The sequence below is a fragment of the Somniosus microcephalus genome, chromosome 6 (assembly GCF_052327205.1).
Source record: "Somniosus microcephalus isolate GS21.2 chromosome 6, FLI_Smic_1.0, whole genome shotgun sequence".
Lineage (NCBI taxonomy): Eukaryota > Metazoa > Chordata > Chondrichthyes > Squaliformes > Somniosidae > Somniosus > Somniosus microcephalus.
The window spans coordinates 84157316-84176527 of record NC_140992.1 but is presented as its reverse complement, the minus strand read 5'-3'; the positions used below and the strand labels follow the sequence as shown (position 1 = coordinate 84176527).

General features: G+C 41.4%; 1 protein-coding gene across 3 annotated transcripts in view; it reads right to left on the bottom strand.

Annotated features, from left to right (window-relative positions):
- Positions 1-2791: 2791 nt before the first annotated feature.
- Positions 2792-19212, bottom strand: part of serpine2 (serpin peptidase inhibitor, clade E (nexin, plasminogen activator inhibitor type 1), member 2) — a 39825-nt gene continuing 23404 nt past the window's right edge. For all 3 annotated transcript variants that reach the window (XM_085990467.1, XM_085990465.1, XM_085990468.1), the window contains exons 5-9: positions 17954-18152; positions 17541-17641; positions 17370-17456; positions 6561-6650; positions 2792-4101 (exon numbers count right to left, since the gene is read on the bottom strand). In XM_085990467.1, the coding sequence (XP_085846593.1) occupies positions 4064-4101; positions 6561-6650; positions 17370-17456; positions 17541-17641; positions 17954-18152 (515 nt within the window). In that variant the 3' untranslated portion in view covers positions 2792-4063. The remainder of the gene's footprint in view (positions 4102-6560; positions 6651-17369; positions 17457-17540; positions 17642-17953; positions 18153-19212) is intronic.

Sequence of the window (19212 nt, the reverse complement as noted above, 5' to 3'; positions counted from 1 at the left end):
CTTCCCTAAGATCTGTGGTAAAATTGTCATATGATTGCTGTCAGTAACAATGTACTATTGCATACATGGCAAAAATAACCCATTGTTTGTAAAGCAGTTGAAACATCAAGACAAAGCACTATGAAGGAAAGAGCTTTCAACTGGTTTTAGTTTTTCTCCCCCCCCCATTGCTAATTTTTTTGCTCCTGCTAGACTAGATGTTTTCCCCATTATTTTGAAGCTAATGTTACTGAATTGCCACCTCTACAGTAAATGAAATTACACCAGAACTCTATTTTTAGCAATTTATTCAATTTGAAATTAATTTTAATGCTTTGTAGTGTTTTTTCATATTTTCTCAGAAGCTTGCCATGTGTCCACTAGAAATGAACCTGCATGGAATCATTAAATTCTAGAAATGTGTTAAAGTTGTGATGCTATCATTTTCTAAAGATTTCATAGAACTGTACAACACATGAAAAATACTGTATATGCTGTGGTTACTTTTCAATGTAATGTGACATGGTATGTGTGAACAGGGCTATTCAAGCATACAGTGCAATTTTTATTAATGCTTTAACAATTGTTTAATGAATTAACTAACACAAGGCAATGTACTTTCTGCACAAATACAATAAGGAATTGTGGGCCCAAATTGCAACACATGCCAGAACATTGCAGCAAGTGAAAGTGCTGGATACAGGACAGTTTCAAAGCCTAAAGAATGCTTTTTAATATGAAATGGTACATTTCTCTGTATGTAGAGATAAATGGACAACTTGCATATATGTAAAACAGTTTACTTACCAAGGAATTGAAGAACAAGTGCTGAATTGGACATTAGCTTGCACATAGAAAATAAACTGCAACTGTATTAGTGTTTACAGCAAACTTTAAGGACTACCTGAAGTAGAATTTAGACAGGTAGTCATGGCAAGGATCAGCCAGAAAGTAAGCATCTGAATGTAGTAGTGTCAATCCCAGTGCCTGTTCCAACATTTCTCCAGGATGTTTGAGAAAACCCAATGTAGGTGCAGATGATGAAAACTCTTTTCAGAGCAGCATGATTGGTTAGTTACAGAGTGGTGTAATCCATTGATGGATTTGTAGCCAAAACAGTATTGCATGCATAGTACATAGTATTTACAGCACAGAAACAGGCCATTCGGCCCAACTAGTCTATGCCTGTGTTTGTGCTCCACACGAGCCTCCTCCCACCCTCAACTAACCCTCTCAGCATTTCCTTCCATTCCATTCTCCCTCATGTACTTATCTAACTTCCCCTTAAATGCATCTATGCTATTCGTCTCAACTGCTCTATGTAGTTGTGTTATATAGGACAGGAAAAGCTTATAATAGAATGTCTAGTTTGGCTATCCATTCAATGGCTGCCTGAAATGCTGAGTGGAGAAATGAGGTGCCTCGCAACAGATCCTAGTGGGCAGGTTGATGCGAGATGTTCCATGGTCTGGGACTCAAGGCCACAGTTGCACTTTGGTCGTTCCCCATCTTCCACTTGTGGAGCAGGTGGCTGCATCATCCATGTGCAGATTCGGTTGACTGCTGACCACTGTCTTTGAGGGAAGTCAAAGCCAGGGACCTCTGCTATTCGGTCAGTGGAGGTGGTGTTGGTTCTTTATGTTGCATACGTCCCACAATTCTGTCCATCTGGATAGTGGGCCGATACCTGCTGCATGAATATTAGCTGCTGTTTCACATAATGGACGGTGTGATTTTAATCACTTTCGTGGTGGATTTTTCAAGTCTTTGTGAATGGCAAGGTTGACTATGTTCATGATTTTTTGCATCTGAGCATGATGGCGTTGTGACAGGCGGGGCAATGAGAGACAGCACCAGGAGCCACTCAGTTGGAGTGGACTTGAGCATCCCCGACACCATCCTCATGGCAGCGCTGCACGTCCACCATCTTTGTTTGGCAGCTGCAGGATCATGAGGCAGAGCGATATTCTGCAGCAGGGTAGACTAGGGCCTACATCCTTTTTGTAATATGGAGACCAGAACTGTACACAATACTCCAAGTGTGGTCTAACTAGAGTAGGCGAAACAGAGAAAAGTTCAAAAAATACAGCCGAGACACAGACAACCACATGTCAGCAGATAATTAGATACCATTGTATCATTGCGCCATCTCCAATAAAAATGTGACTTCTTAAACCTATATCACAGTACTGGCAGATTAAACCAAAGGATAGCAAATGAAATAAATAAACTACAAACAGTTTTTGGACTATTTCAGAACTGGTCTCAATAAAAGGCATTTTACCTTTTGGTGTGAGTATGCATGAGCAAGAAGCTTCGTAGAATCTAAATCCACAACAGTTACTTTGACACACGTCACCTAATATTTTGCTCCAGAAAACAATTTCAGAAAGTATTTGTAACTCACTGAGCAGATGCCAGAAAGGGAGTTGGGATTGCAATATTGTACACTAGTTTGCAATCTAATGCACCACTACAATGCAGCACTTCATGCTAAAGTTACTTTTCCAAAGTTATGACAAAAAAAGACAATGTAGTATGCAACCCTTTAAGTCTGGATCATCTGTATGCAGCAAGCTTTTAAATGTAATCTTTGATACTGTATACATTATCCTCAAACTATGGAGGAGTGCCCGAGAAGGTGGCTTAAATTTGGAAGTCATTATGCATTGGAATTTGGACACGAGTCAAATCAGATTACAAATTGGCTTTAACCATTCAAAATCCCACTAAAATTTCCAATGAATAACTTCAAAGTGCTTTTCTTCTTTAAAGTTTATGGCTGACTCAAGAAAAGGCAGTCAAATAGATATGGTAGACTAAATTCACATTTTATTAAAACACTTAAAATAACCATTTAAAAAGTTTCCATTGTTTATAGTAAATGTCCTACACTTAGCCTTCAAAATTATAGGTCACACAAAAATAACCTACATTTTATTAAACAATCAAATCTTGGAAAAGCATTTAAACATCTTCACATATATTCTCCTGCACTTTATATGCTTTAACAAGTGAGCAATGAGGCAGTAACATTCAGGTAAAGCACCAGTTCTGTTTACTTTATCAATAACCTATTAATGTAAATGAAAAATATTGATTTAGTACAAAGCATTCTTTCAAATCAAATTGCATAACATGATCTTCAAATTGAGAAAGAAAAGATCTTTACTACAATTATTCAGCAAACTATATTCAATTCCTTGCATTGCATTTCAATAAATATTAATACATGATTACTCCAGCATTGTGTCATGGAATTTGAATGGCTTTTCTCAAAGTTAGAGCTGCTCAGTATTGAAAAGACATTTCCTTTGGGTGCATGATACATGGCAGCAACTTGTACAGCAAGGTAATCTCTCCAATTCTAGAATTTACACCCCAAAACATTTAACTCCAGTTTGGTAAGAATCTAACCTGAAGAGAGTATTCTGAATTGTTGTATAATTGTAAAGTAGAGGTTTGCACATTTATTGTTTATTTCCCATTTCATGCTTTTGAAAAAAAATTCGAAGTAATTCTCTGTAGAACTCCCCTCACTGACATGAATGGAGATGGTGGGTAATATTCCCCATTTCAAGAAATCACACAAGGGGGTAGTTCTATAAAAAGGGAATATTCCCATATTAGCTTGTACTGTATTTTATGCTTCAATACTGGTCCAAGAGTCAAACATTATTTAGGATTATGTTATCTTCAAGTAGAGCATATTTCCTCTTCCCCAATTTAATCACATTCCAAACAAACAGCTATTTAATTGAGTATTTTTGTGCAAAATTTCAGAATTTTGCTTTGACTCCAATAGCAATACTTTTTGTTTGTCAGGTGCAATACTGAATTCATATAAAAAAGGCATGATTGCATACTGATTATTAGAAAATACTCATTACAATGAAACATTCTATGTAAGGCAAAAATGTATGCATGTATTACTATAAGGATATATCAGTTTCACTTTTAAAAAGTCAGTGTTTGTACATAATAGCACTGCTTTTCATTGCCAAGCTACTTGAAAACAGCAATGAGGTTTCCTCCATTGATATTGGAAAATCATTTTGAAACTCATCCTATTGACATTGGCTTCTTATGGTTTTGAAACTTGTCCAATGAAAAGGACTGTACCTGCATAAGCAATTCAGAAGAAAGCAGTTAGTGCACAAATCATACCAAGTTATCACTAGTTAAATAGGCCTCAAATGTGTAGCTTAATATTTAACATTCTCCTTCCAAACCTCAACACTATTTTGGTGGATCAATGGGTGGGGTGTGCATTGTGCATGCCCCGCTCTTAAAGGGACCGCTGCTGGCCTCTCCACAAGCAGAATTTTATTTCCTTTCATTTCAGTGGGGCCAGGAGGAACAGAGGGAGGGGGAAAGAAAGAGAAAGAGAATATATAGAGTAGGCAGTTTGGAAGGGAAAGCAAGCTCCAGGTGCACAAGTAATAAGGAAGTAGAAAGGTTAGGGTTTTTAAAATTTTTTTATTAAAGTTAAACAGGACAAGATGATTTACAAAAACAGGATGTGGGAAGACAATAAAATGAAAAAATTGCTAAACCAAGATGATCAAAACTAGCATGTAAATCAATGGAGGTATAAGAAAAAAGTTGGAGCTAGAATAGCCAATTAAACTTGAAATTCAAGACAACAGCAGTAACTGAATGTATGCTATACCCTTCAATATCTGCACATAGTACATGAACTTTGACCTAACCATTGCCGTGTATATATTACCCCTTTACTGTTACACCCTAGTTACAAAACCCAAAATGTGGTTAGCCTTTTTTATGGCTTTGTCGACTTGTACGTTCAGGGAATTATATTTGAATGCCTAGGTCTCATAGTTCTTCCACACCCTTCAGTGTCTTGCAGGTGTTTTTCATCCCAGAATGCATCTTATATATTTCCACATTAAATCTATGCCCACCTGAAATTCTATACAGTTCCTTGCTATTGCCAATCCCTGCATTTTCCCCCAACATCAGCAAGTTCAAATGTTGTATTGCTTATGGTTTAAGGATTATATATGCACACATGCATATAACCTACTTTCTAGCCATGCTGCTACATTCTCCGCCCCACCCCCAGATAACAAAATTGTGAATTTAACAAGCTGCTTATGAGACATCATATTAAGCACCTTTTAAAAATCCTCAATTAGGCCACAGTTTGAGTATTGCAAGCAATTTTAGGCAAGCCATTATATGGAAAGAAAAAATGCAACAGATTCACTAGGATGTTACCAGAAAGAGAGAGGGGGGGGGGGGGGGGGGAGAAAGTGAGTTTACAATATTTACACAAACTTGAAAAGTTTGTACTCCCACCCCCACTAAAGCCAAGAAAGTTAAAGGATGACATGATGGAGGTCTCTATGAAGGGTCATGATACAAGGTAATTAGTGACAGATTATTTCCATTCGTCAGTGAGACAACAGGAAGGAACAAATTTCCACAGAGGGTTGCTAGAATGTGGAATTGCCTGCCTGAAACAGTTGAAGCATTATTTTAAAAAAAGAGAATTAAATCATTGCTTTAAAAAGATTACAAGAGCAGGAATGGAATTAGACCAGGTGGCGCAAAAGGAAAAAATGCCAAACTTGATGGACCTGATGACCAGTCTCAGTGCTGTAACATTCTACAATTCCAAATTGGATGACATGGCATTTAGCAAGCCACAAAACCAGTTCTGTGCTTCAGCAAATGTTTCAGCTCAAATACAACATCCCTAATTTTGGGGGGGGGGGGGGATTTTTTTTGTATATCTTTTTAAAAGAAAGTAGAAGATGTACTCTTAAATCCCCTCAGTGTTTGTGCAGTACCTCTTTCCTGTCACTGGATGTCCTAGTTAACCAATGTGCTGATGCATTTTAAATGAGATTTTGTGGCAGAATTACAAAGACTGCACAGAAGAGGGAGTTTACATGTGGCGCTTGCAAAGCTACCATGATCTTTATTTCATGTTTACTTTGAGGCATAGGTTCAGACGGTGGAGGTCTCCAGATAATGGGGGCTGTGCAAGGGAATTCCAGGAGTTAGAGTTTTGTATATTTTGATTGAATAGCATGCTACTTCTGTTGCTGTTCATCAATAAAAATACTTTACAACAGCACTATTTTCCTTTAGATAACTCACTCTTACACAAGGTAGGACAGGAACCCCATAATATTTCCAGGAGAAAAGGCCACTTATTTAAGGGTATTCACTAGTATATTATGAAGTGCACACTAATCCTAGAGAAAGGTGGATATTCCATGGAAATTTAGAGCTGGTTTTCTTAGAGCACTTAAAAAAAAAAAAAGGATTTGTACTTTAAATTTAGGTAGCTCTGGAAATGCTGGTGCGACTGAATACAGAGGTCAAGACACGATTTTTGAAGGAGACCCAATAGCTTATAATGTACAACTCAAAATACGGTGATTCTGCTACAAAATGTGCAATCAGGTATGACGATGGACCATTGGGATTTCCCCCAAACATTCACCTCCTTCAATTTAATATCATTTACTTAAGGGTTTAATTAGTCAACTAAAAGATTGTTAACAATGATAGCAGCAAAGTCAACATATCTTTAAAAAAAGATTTACCTGTAGGATTGTGCCATACAATATAGAGAAATGGTCTGTTTACTACAAATGGAGGCGTAATCCTGAATGATTTTAGCATAATAACAGCAGCTGTAATGGAAACAAAACTATTAGTAGAATCACAGCAGATCACACCTCCAGCCATACATAGTTCATTCTAAACAGTTTTGCAGTACATTGTTTTGGTGGAGGTGGAGCTCTGAAATCTTGCCATATTATAGGAACAGGAGTAGGCCATTTAGCCCCTCGAACCTGTTCTGCCATTCAACGAGATCATGGCTAATCTGCAACCTAACTCCATATAACCACATTTGCCCCATATCCCTGAATACCTTTGGTTAACAAAAATCTATCAATCTCAGACTTAACAATTGACCTAGCATCAATTGCCATTTGTGGAAGTGTTCCAAACTTCTAACACCCTTTGTGTGTAGAAGTATTTCCCAACTTCACTCCTAAAAAAACCTGGCTTTAGACTATGACCCCTAGTCCTAGATTCCCCAACCAGCGAAATAGTTTCTCTGTCTACCCCATCAGTGGGTTATCCACTTTGGTGGCAAAAACAGGAAGGCAGATTATTATTTGAATGGCAATAGATTGGGAGAAGGGGAAGTGCAGAGACCTGGGTGTTCTTGTGCACCAGTTGCTGAAGGTAAGCATGCAGGTGCAGCAGGCGGTTAAGGCGGCAAATGGTATGTTGGCCTTCGTAGCAAGAGGGTTCGAGTACAGGGCCTTGGTGAGACCACACCTTGAGTACTGTGTGCAGTTTTGGTCGCCTTACCTGAGGAAGGACGTTCTTGCCATGGAAGGAGTGCAGCGAAGATTCACCAGGCTGATACCTGGGATGGCAGGAATGACGTATGAGGGGAGAGATTGTGTCGATTGGGCTTATACTCACTGGAGTTTAGAAGGTTGAGAGGGGATCTCATCGAAACCTATAAAATTCTGTCAGGCCTGGACAGACTAGATACAGGAAGGATGTTTATGATGGCCGGGGAGTCCAGAACCAGGGGTCATAGTCTAAGGATAAGGGGTAAGCCATTTAGGACTGAAATGAGGAGGAATTTCTTCACCCAGAGTGTGGTGAACCTGTGGAATTCTCTGCCACAGAGGGCAGTGGAGGCCAGTTCATTAAATATATTCAAGAAAGAGTTGGATATATTTCTTAAGGCTAAAGGGATATGGGGAGAAGGCAGGGACAGGGTACTGAATTTGGATGATCAGCCATGATCTCATTGAATGGCAGAGCAGGCTCGAGGGGCCGAATGGCCTACTCCTATCTTCTATGTTTCTATCAGTTCTCCTTAATATCCTGAAAACTTTGATCAGATCACCCCCATAACCTTCTAAATTCCAGGGAATACAACCCTAGTTTGTATAATCTCTTTGTAATTTAACCCTTGGGAGTTCAGGTATCATTCGGATAAATCTACACTGTACTCCCGCCAATGCTTAAGGTATGGTGCCCAGAACTGCTCACAGTACTCTAGGTGTGGTCTAACCACAGCTTTGTATAGCTGTAGCATACCTTCTACTCCCTTGTAGTCTAGACCTCTAGATATAAAGGCCAGCATTCCATTAGCCTTTTTGATCATTTTCTGTATCTGTCCTGACAACAGATGTTAGGCTAACTGATCTATAACCCCCTGGTTTCCCGCTCGCCTTTCTTAAATAGAACGGTTCCAAAAAGGGAGACATATTTGGAAGATTAGTTAGGGCATCTGCAATATTCTCACTTACTTCCTTTAAAATCCTGGGATAGAAACCATCTGGTCCTGGGGATTTGACACTAGTGCCATTATTACTGTTATTTTGCTTACTTTAAATTTTGGTGAATCCCTGACCCTGACTCAATATTAGTTTCCTTGGGATGTCTGGTATGCTATCCTCTTCCTTTACTGTAAATACTGGTGCAAAGTAATTATGCAACATGTCCACAATTTCCTTATTTTCTATTTACAATATCACCGTTCAGTTCACATTGCTCCTGACCACCCACCACCCTTTTTTCTCTCTTTCCCCCCCCCCCCCCCACCTCCTATATATAAAATTGTAAAAATTGACTTGATTGATATCCCTTGCAAGTTTCTTTTCGTACTCCTTTTTGTAGCTCTCTCTATTTTGGCACCTTTTGTCATTCTTTGTATCTCTCCCAGCTGACAGGATCTGCGCTAATTTTTGTATTTTTGTATGCTCTCTCTTATTTTTCCCCCTTACCTCTAGTTGTCCATGCCTTTTTTTGGCAAGTAGAGATATACCCTTGGTCCTGGAACACATTAAAATTCTTTTTTGAACATCTCCCACATCTCTTCTGTCATGTCACCCATTAACAGATTTACCCAGTTTACTGTGGACAGTTTCTGTCTCATCGCATTGAAGTTAGCTTTACCTAAATCTAGAATCTTAGTAGCGGTTTAGAGTTTCTCCCTTTCAAACATTACGTTGAACTCTATCCTATTATGATCGCCATCACACACCGTTAGGCTGTTAACTAAATCTGGCTCATTACTAAATCTAATATGGCCTGCCCCATGTTGGTTCTAGCACATGGTATAGAAAACTATCCTGAACACTAGAAATTCACTACCTTTCTGACATGAGCTAGTCTGCTTATCCCAATCTATGAAAGTTAAAATCCCCCATTAAAACCACACTGCTTTTGCTACATGCTTGACCAATCTCTGCATTTATACATTCTACCACTTCATAGCTGCTACCAGGGGGCCTATACACAACTCCCACTACAGTCATAAATCCTTTTCTATGCATTAATTCTACCCATAAAGTCCTGACCGTCTTGCAGCCATGTCTCAGTAATGGCTACCATGTCACCTCCAAGTTGAATTTGCATCTGCAAGTCATTCAATTTGTTCTTTATAGTGTGTTAGTATAAAGAATGCTTAATTGGGCCACGTGCCCTAACCGGTCCTTATGCTCTAATGTTTTACTCCGGTTTTATTGCTCTCTCCTGGTTTAATTAATTTACATCTTTTAGTTTTCCCTTTACCGGTAGTGCCAAAAGCACAATTTCTGACCATTAATCTACTCCCTTTTTGTTTGTTTTAGAACTAGTATTTATACTATCTTTTCCACTTGAGCCCACTTTCCTTCCCCTCTCCCTCCCCCTGCCAATTTACTAGTTTAAAGTCCTTGTGACCACCCTATTTATACTTTCTGCTAGGTACATTTCCTTCCTATCCCTGTAATGGTGCCGGTGTCCCATGAAATGGAGTCCCTCTTTCCCACACCGCTCCTTCAGCCACTTATTCACTTCGCTAATCTGCTTATCCCTATGCCAATTCGCACATGGCTCAGGTAATAATCTAGAAATTATATTGAGGTTCTCTAATTTAGCTCTTGGTACTCTCGAAACAGGACCTCTTGCCTACTCGTCCCTATCCTGTTGGTCCCAACATGGACCACAACGACTGGATCCACCCACTCACTCTCCAATATCCTTTCAAGCCAGTTAGAGATGTCCTTCACTCTGGCACCAGGTAGGCAACATACTATGTGGGACTCTTGATCCTGCTTACAAAGGATGCTATCTGTTCCCCCTAATTATTAAATGTCCTACAACTACCATATTACGCTCCCTCCCCCTCTCTTTGGCCAGCCTCCTGCTCCAAGGTACATTTTTCAGCACTCTGGCTGTCTATCTGACAGGTGGGGTGGGCAGGCACACACAGCACAAACAGTGGACAAAATTTTAAATACTGCCTCAAGCTTACACAAACCACTACATGTATTGGAGGCAAAAACCAGCACCTCTTTCCCCCTCTGCGGCAAATTCCCACCTTTTACACTCCGTTTATGATGCACTCATGGACTGCAACAGGTTACTAAAGCTAGTCGATAGCTGTTAGTCCATAGTTCTACATGTAAAAATTGTACTGGTTTTACAGCTTCCAATTGAAAAATCAGTGTAGTATTTTACTTAGATCCTCCTTAGTAATTCACCAACTATTGGCAAAGTTTGGACAATAGCTATTTTCCAGGCCATGGATTGAAACTAATGGCTGTTCGGTGTTTCGATTGAAACTAATGAACTCTATAGCAGGAAATTTCCATATAATTTTCAGTGTAAAAAGGCGCAAGAGATATGTTGCACTGTGTTCGGTTTTTCAAAATAAATTTACCCGGGTTTTGCACCAGAACTCTGCTACATGCGTATTTCCTCAATCATTTGTGCTACTTTATGTCTGCTGAAACTCCACTTAGCTCATTAATATAGCTCTGCCCTCATGCAAAAGACCAGGAAACATGATATCCTCGAATTTCTATCAATTCTGAACAAATGCAAATTTATGCCCAAAAGGTTTCAGTACAGCTTGTAACTGCAAATCGGCCTCTTGGATCACTCCACATGGCATTCGTGATCCAAAAACTCATTTTAAATATGGATGCCCAGATTAGATTGCAGACTACACCACAGTCTGTGCAAATAACATCCCAAACATTGACATGCACATTAACATGCCACAGCACGGTGGCATAGTGGTTAGCACTGTTGCCTCACAGCGCCAGGGACCCGGGTTCAAATGCAGCCTCGGGTGACTGTGTGTGGAGTTTGCACATTCTCCCCGTGTTTGTGTGGGTTTCCTCCCACAGTCCAAAGATGTGCGGGTTAGGTTGATTGGCCATGATAAAAATTGACCTTTAGTGTTAGGGGGGATTAAATATGTGGGGTTATGGGGATAGGGCTTGGGTGGGATGGCTGTCTGTGTAGGGACCGGGTGCTAGGGTTTGAATGATCAGCCATGATCTCGTTGAATGGCGGAGCAGGCTCGAAGGGCCGAATGGCCTACTCCTGCTCCTATCTTCTATGTTTTTATGTAACATAGATAGTTAAACAAGTCACCCTCAAACCTTTGGTGCTACATTAGTGGATATGATACAAAAGTCACCCAACTTATAGCTTCTCAACACTTTGGGGTAGTTTTTGCAAACTGTTGATCAACAAACTGAGCATGCAAAGGGAAAAGAGGAAACATAGACCTGGTTGGTTGTGCTGGTTTTTTTTGGGTACAATTCACCTGGAAAAATCTGTGAAACCGGCGCAAAAGAGATTACGGAAATTCAAGCGCAAATTATGTTCAGTGTAAATCGAGCTTCTGCAGTAGTTTTTAAAAAAGTGCTAAAAGTTGGCTGTGCCAAAAAAACTGACCACGCCCCCGATCAAATCAATCACTATTGCAAGTTTCCACTAATTCCGCTTGTTTGTGGGCCTTTAAGTTTCTTTTTAAACGCAAGGGCACGAATAGACAAGTTTTTAAAAGCTTTTAAATGTAATTTTTTATTACCAAGAAACTGCCTACTGTACTCCAATATAACTAGCAAATGGTTCTGTAAATTTTTTTTAGTAATTCACTTATTTAAAAATCGGGTTACTCACAGGTGGTGGCCTAGACACTGATTAAAATGCTTATTTTGTGTGATAAACCCATTTTCAGCTACATTAATCAAACTACACCAAGTTACCACTATGTGTAGTGTCCGAGTATAAATAATACACGGACTGCAGGAGAACAATAATAACAGGTATTTACTGAACAGAGGGTAACCTAAGACTGAAGTACAGAAGCCTGCTATGGCTTTATATACAGGGGTGGTCACTGCCAGTACTGCAGTATAGAATCAGTTCTTCTCTTAAAAAAGGTACATACACAACAATTCCTCCCCTTTTAGATAAATAGTACATAACATTCATTTAGCAACTAAATAACTAATTACAATTACAATTTTCTCTGTACTATATACATCAACTGAAATAATCATTTATAAGTTCAGTCTTTGAGGAGGCTTCCTGATCCTGACTGGATAGCGCCTTTGAGTATCCTGTTCTTACGGCGGAGTTGATTCTGGCTCAGTCATTGGTTGGTTCGTCAGCTTCCAATACCACTGCTTCTGAGGTAGACGCAATCTGTATTTCGGGTTGATTACCAGGTGCACCTGCTCGTGGTATGGGTTTGGCTTGTTCCTGTGACTCTAGAATCTGGTCAGCATGGCGACTCACGATGCTCTCTCCAACGTCCACTGTGTACATTAGTGGTCCCTGCTGTGTGCATATCGTTCCTGGCTGCCATTTTTCTGTTCGGTAGTCGCGGGCCAAGACTGGTTGCCCTATCTTGAAGCTCCTGGTTGGCTTCTCGTTGATGTGCTGGAATTGCTTATCCTCAACATCTCGTCTTATGTTTGGTTTGAGCAAATCCAGGCGACATCTTAGCCTTCGGTTGAAGAACATTATGGCTGGAGCTTGGTTGGTGACTGCATGTGTCGCATTCCGGTAAGCAAACAAGAAATTATCCACCTTGTGTTGTAGTGGTATGTCGTCATTATGCATTGCCTTTTTAAAGGTCTGAACAAACCTCTCAGCCAATCCATTTGTGGCTGGATGATATGGGGCAGATGTGTAATGTTTCACCCCATTATTCCTCAGAAACCTCCGGAAATCCTCGGACACAAACTGTGGCCCATTGTCGGAGCAAATCTGTTCTGGCAAGCCATTCCTGGCGAAGATGGTCCGTAGGACTGCAATAGTTTTCTCCGTGGTGGTGGAGGACATTTTGATGACCTCTGGCCATTTCGAATGGGCATCCATAGCGATTAGGAACATTGAGTCCATAATGGACCAGCAAAATCAATGTGTGCCCGTTGCCATGGAGAGGAGGGCCACTCCCATGGATGTAGTGGAGCGTTTTGCATCTTCTGGCATCCTGTGCATCTCTTGGTCATATCCTCGATTTCTTTATCAATTCCCGGCCACCACACATACGCCCTGGCTAGGCTCTTCATTTTTACCCCTCCCAGATGACCCTCATGAAGCTCATTGAGCACTCTATCCCTCAACTTGGGTGGAATTACCACTCGGGATCCACACATCAAGGTCCCCCGGCACACTGACAGCTGTTCTCTTCTTGGCGAGAATGCTGGCAACAGTGAGTCGCCATGTGCTGGCCATCCCTTCACCATCAAATCATAGACCAGTGTGTGTGTCGGGTCATTTCAGGTTTCCTTCTCTATACTTGAGTTTGTAACAGGTAGACATTCGACTATGGTCGCATGGAATATCTCAACCAGGTCCACTGCAGGTGCTTACTCTACCGTAGGCAACGATAGGCGCAACAGCCCATCAGTGTTTCCATGCTGTTTCGTACCCTTGTACTCTGTCGTACTGATGTGCCCCTAAAAAAGTGACCATCTTTGCAGCCGTTGCGCCATCACCGGAACGCCCTTCTTTGGGTTAAAAATGGAGACCAGGGGCTGATGGTCAGTCAGTAGGGTGAATTTCGGCCCATGCAGATAGTGATTGAACTTCTTCACCCCCCCACACCAGGCTGAGGGCCTCCCTGTCAATCTGGGCGTAGTTACGCTCGGCTGAGGTTAACGAGCGCGACGCAAAGGCTATTGGCCTCTCTGAACCGTCAAGGAATTTGTGTGACAGCACCACTCCAATGCTGTAGGGAGACGCATCACATGCTAACCGAATCGGTAGTGTTGGATTGTAGTGGGCCAATACTTCTTTTGAAGAGATTAGGCATTTACATTTCTGAAAGGCACGCTTACACTCATCACTCCATTTCCATGTTACTCCAGTTTGCAGTAGGGCGTTCAGTGGGTGCAGAATTGTAGATAAATTCGGCAAGAACTTATGGTAGTAGTTCACCAACCAGAGGAACAACCTCAGTTGCGACACATTTTCCAGTGCTGGAGCCTTGACTACAGCCTCAATCTTGTCCGGCGACTTATGCAACCCTTCCTCATCAATCATGTGGCCACAATACGAGATTTGTCTCCTGAAGAACTCTCATTTGGGGCAGTTGGCTCGTAGCCCATATTCCTGTAATCTCGTGAGCACCTGCTCCAGGTTGGCAAGGTGTTCACTGTCATTTTCGCCCGTAACCAGGATGTCGTCCAAATAACACTGGGTCCCTGGGATCCCTTGCAGGACTTGTTCCATCGCCCTCTGCCAATAGCCGGGGCTGATGCTACCCCGAATACCAGTCGATTGTACTGGTAAAGGCCTTTGAGTGTTTATTGTGAGGTATTTCCTAGATGCTTCTTCCACCTCCATTTGTAGATACACTTGGGCCAGATCAATCTTTGTAAAGCGTTTCCCTCCAGATAGTGAGGCGAAAATATCTTCTATCCGTGGAAGTGGATATTGTACTGTGTGCAGGACTGGGTTCACAGTTACCTTGAAGTCCCCACAGATGTGAACCTTCTTCGGTTCCCCAGGCATGCTGCTCAATGATTTCTTCATTACAGGAACGATGGGTGTGGCCCACTCGCTCCAGTCCACCTTGGACAGCACACCCGAATGCTCCAGACGCTCCAGCTCTGCTTCAATGGCTGGGCAGATCGCGTAAGGTAGCGGTCTGGCCTTAAAAAATTTTGGGTTTGCGTTATCTTCGATTTTTATCATTGCCGTTACTCCTTTTAGAGTCCCAAGTCCTTGTTGGAACACCTCTTTCGCGTCAGTTAGAATTTTTGACAGTCGTCCAGGTGTGACGTCATCATCCTTTTTGTCAGTCACAGTTAGCGCCTGAATGGAATGCCAATCCAATTGTATTTTTCGGATCCATTCACGTCCCAATAATGGTGGTCCTCCATCTTGTAGTATATACATATATAGTTTGTGTTTCCTTGCCGTTGTATTCAACTGGCACCCTTATTTTTCCTCTGGGGTAGACTTTTTGCCCCGTGTATGTCTTCAATACAATGGACGTGTCCTTCAAGGGTATGTGTGAGAATAGCGTCTCATCGATTCATGACAGTTAGGGCTGATCCAGTGTCCAATTCCATCTTTACTGGGGACCCTGCTATCATGAGGGTGACCCAAATGGTTCAGTGATCCTCCTTTGCGATCACGTTGTGTAACTTTAGACAACTTAGCCTCCTGCTCCCGGAGTCCTGATCACTCTCCTGATCTTCCGAACTACTGTCTGTCAATTTCTTTACTTTCCCTTAGTAGTTCTTGTAGTGTTGGTTTTCTTTCCCGACCTGCAGACTCTTGCTATGTGTCCCATTTTCCCACATTGCCTGCATACATTGTCCTTAAACCAGCAGTCCTTCTGATCATGGGTTGTTCTGCCGCAGCGATAGCACTTTTCTGCTCCATACGCCATTTCGTTAGCGCTGTATTCCTGTGGTTTCTGTTGTATTTCCGCAGCTCCCCGTGCTGCTGCTTCGTAGGATACTGCCATGCTGAACGCCTGTTCTAGCATCAGGTCCTTTTCCGAAAGTAGTCGTTTCTGGGTTCCTTCACTCTGGAGCCCGCAGACAAACTTATCCCGTAAGGTGTCTGCCAGTCCTGCTCCAAACTGGCAGTGCTTCGATAACTTGCGTAGTTCCGTAAGAGAGTCAGCATTGCTCTCATCTTTGTGCTGGTTTCTTTTATGGAACTTGAATCTTTCTGCTATCAGCAGCGGTGTAGGGTTTAGGTGTTCCTGTAAGATATTAACAATCTCTTCAAAACTTTTCTCCATTGGTTTAGCTGGGGTAATTAAATTCCGCAATAGGCCGTACGTTCTCGCGCCCATCAAATTTAATAATACCGATGCCTTCTTTCCATCGGCCACCTCATTTGCCTTGCAATACACTTCAATTCTTTCCACATACGTGGTCCAGTCTTCTACCTCATTGTCGAAAGCAGTGATACTGCCACTTTTCGGCATCTTGGGTGATTTAAAATGGCGCCTCCCACGCTTTTCCTTCTTCCCCTTGCTGCCACGCTGCTCCTAGCATTCTGCAGGGTAATGGTGGTGACCTGCGGCTTCGGCGCGTCTCACTTTTCCTTCCCCTCGTTTTATTTTTGCTACGCTGCCCGGTTCTTGAGCACCGACTGCGCCCTGTGCGCTCCACCCTCTCTCTCTCGCCCCCTTTTCCTCCCGACGACGCTGCACGGCCCCTTTGCAGAGCTGCTCGATCGAGCTCGAGCCCGCTGCAGTCCGGAAGGGTCAGCGCACTACCTGGTACCAGCACGATTTGCTGGAACACCTTGACTGGGGAGCCAAGCCCAGCTCTCCACAGCCTCTCCTGCAACTCTCCGAACTCCGATGGATCCTTGGGCGGTTGCCCGCGGTTGACGCCCGTTGTTCTGACTTCGACCTCCAAGAAGCTTCTTCACAGGGAAAGATCCCCGTGAAGTGATGCAGTACTGTAGGTGAGTTCGAACCTGTTCATCGCCAGTGTAGTGTCCGAGTATAAATAATACACGGACTGCAGGAGAACAATAATAACAGGTATTTACTGAACAGAGGGTAACCTAAGACTGAAGTACAGAAGCCTGCTATGGCTTTATATACAGGGGTGGTCACTGCCGGTCCTGCAGTATAGAATCAGTTCTTCTCTTAAAAAAAGGTACATACACAACAGTATGGAATCATTTTTAAAGCAAAATTTAAAAAAAATTAAGTTCTAAAACGCTGTCCGATTGCAAGGTTTCATGGCAGATTTTGCATTTGGCGATATGCCAATGAGCTTGAGCAGAAACTTGAAAAAGCCTCAAAACAATGCATTTTTGGGCCCAATTTGTGCCCGGATCGCCAACTGCACCCAAAGCAGAAACTCTACCCCAAACAGTCTATTCTAGCAACAAATGATGTGTTGGGAGACTAAATGGATACTTCATATTTGTACTATACATGCACTGTAAGCCTCACCAGGAACAAATAAGTCAAATATCCAGTTCACTGTAGTTGAGTAATGTTCAGTTCAAGTATATAATTTTAACACTGCAAAGTATATTCAATGCATGGAAAGCACTTTACTTCCCACAGTCCAAATTTACAATGCTGACAGACTTGCCTGTTGCTGCAGAGGCTTTAGTTCCATCTTCATTTACTTCAATTTTAGCCTTTTGTAGAACCTGTGAAACATACAGTTGACCAGATCCTGCAACAGATTGTTGATGAGTTAAAAATGTACACTTCAAAAAATGTTTTGAAAGTTCTCTTGACAAAAGATTAAGTTACTTACTGCAAATCTTTCCAAAATTTGCTTTAGTTTGATCAAACATATCAGTAATTCCAAGAGCTGAAAGGGGCTTCTCCAAGTTAGTCTCTGCCTCAGCAGTGAATCTACAACATATAGAGCTTTCAGGCAACAGTCCACAAACACACATGCCAGTAAATTAGTTCAACATTAAAGTAAGTCAATCTGTTGTAGAAAAAGGGAAGGGGCAGCTAGAATAATCTTTAAAACAGACATCTAACCTATAATCTAATCTAACCTACATGCAACTTCCCAGTACACAAAAAAGTACTCACCTGTTAAGTAAACCAATATTATACCTCAATGTATAGCAAACTTCAAACACTGAAGTATTAAAACTAGAACGTGACTACTTGCTTTCTGCTGTACACGTTTCAAAGCAAATACCTCCTGCTTACCTGGGTAAGGCAATATCCAGTTTCTTTTCTCTCATGATTCCTTTCCAGCTGTTTATAGATTGTACATTCATGTGAGGAGTTATTGCAGAGAGTGGGATATCGATTTCCTCTGGAACAGCAACAAACATGCTGATAGTGCCTCCGTGATATGGCAGCTCAAGGATATAGTATTTCACATTGGTTGGTGTGATGGCCATACCTGTGAAACAAAAGCAACATATCTCTAAACCACTGGACCCGTTTAGAATCCGAGTACAAGAGACTTATGTTCAAAACCTGGTTTATCAAGGCTAGCAGGTACTATAATCTTGCACGTTAGGAAAACAGGTCAAATTAAATACCGGTCATTAACCCCATTCATTTCATAGTTGGCGGTATATACAGAGATGCACAACAGTGATTATAAAGCAATAATCAGCAGCATTGAAACTACCAAAGCAAGGCTCAAATAATAATAAATGAGTACGCCTTGGTATTTAAAAAAAATAAATAAATACGGTGATGTTCATGGAGATGATTTTATACCTTTTTGCAAATCACTGTCATTATCTCAGATACCAGTCACTACCTTCCATGTTAAACTAAAACAGTATTTGCAGCAAAAAATTAAGCTACTCAAATTTAGGGATGAAAAATTGATCATTTGTAAAATATCAACACATGCATTAAAGTTTAAATCCAGAGTCCTCTTGCTCAGCTAGTTAAGACATTGTCAAGGATTCACAGATTAGGAAGGCCCCAGGTTCAATTGCTGGTCTGGGCTGAGCCAGCTGCTCTCTGTTGGCAGCAAGAGCACTACAAGTGGCCTTAGAATTCCAGAATTAGAGAGAGGAATAACACCAATGTTTCACAACACCAATATGCTAAGCTACAGGCTTCAAACATTCACCTTACACCCAAGGTTTCAGACATCAATTCCTTGACTCCATTTTTCATCTGCTCAGTACTTCAGCCAGGAACCAGTGCTCTTGATGGTTAACAGTAATGTTAGTATTGAGGAATAAAGTAACATTTGGAATTGGTGTTTCCAGAAGATATGACCCCTACTTACCAGTTTCTTACTGAACAGCACACTTTTTAAAATATCAGGTATTCCAAGATACAAAACACAAATTTAGTTCAACAAAAATGCATTCTTATTCAGACTTGGGAAAATTAAAATTCACACATGTACATTTTAATCAGTCGGTTTTTGCAAATGGTTATTTTTAGTCAGTCAGTCTTCATTTTATAACATTGTCTAACTCTCCAATTTATAT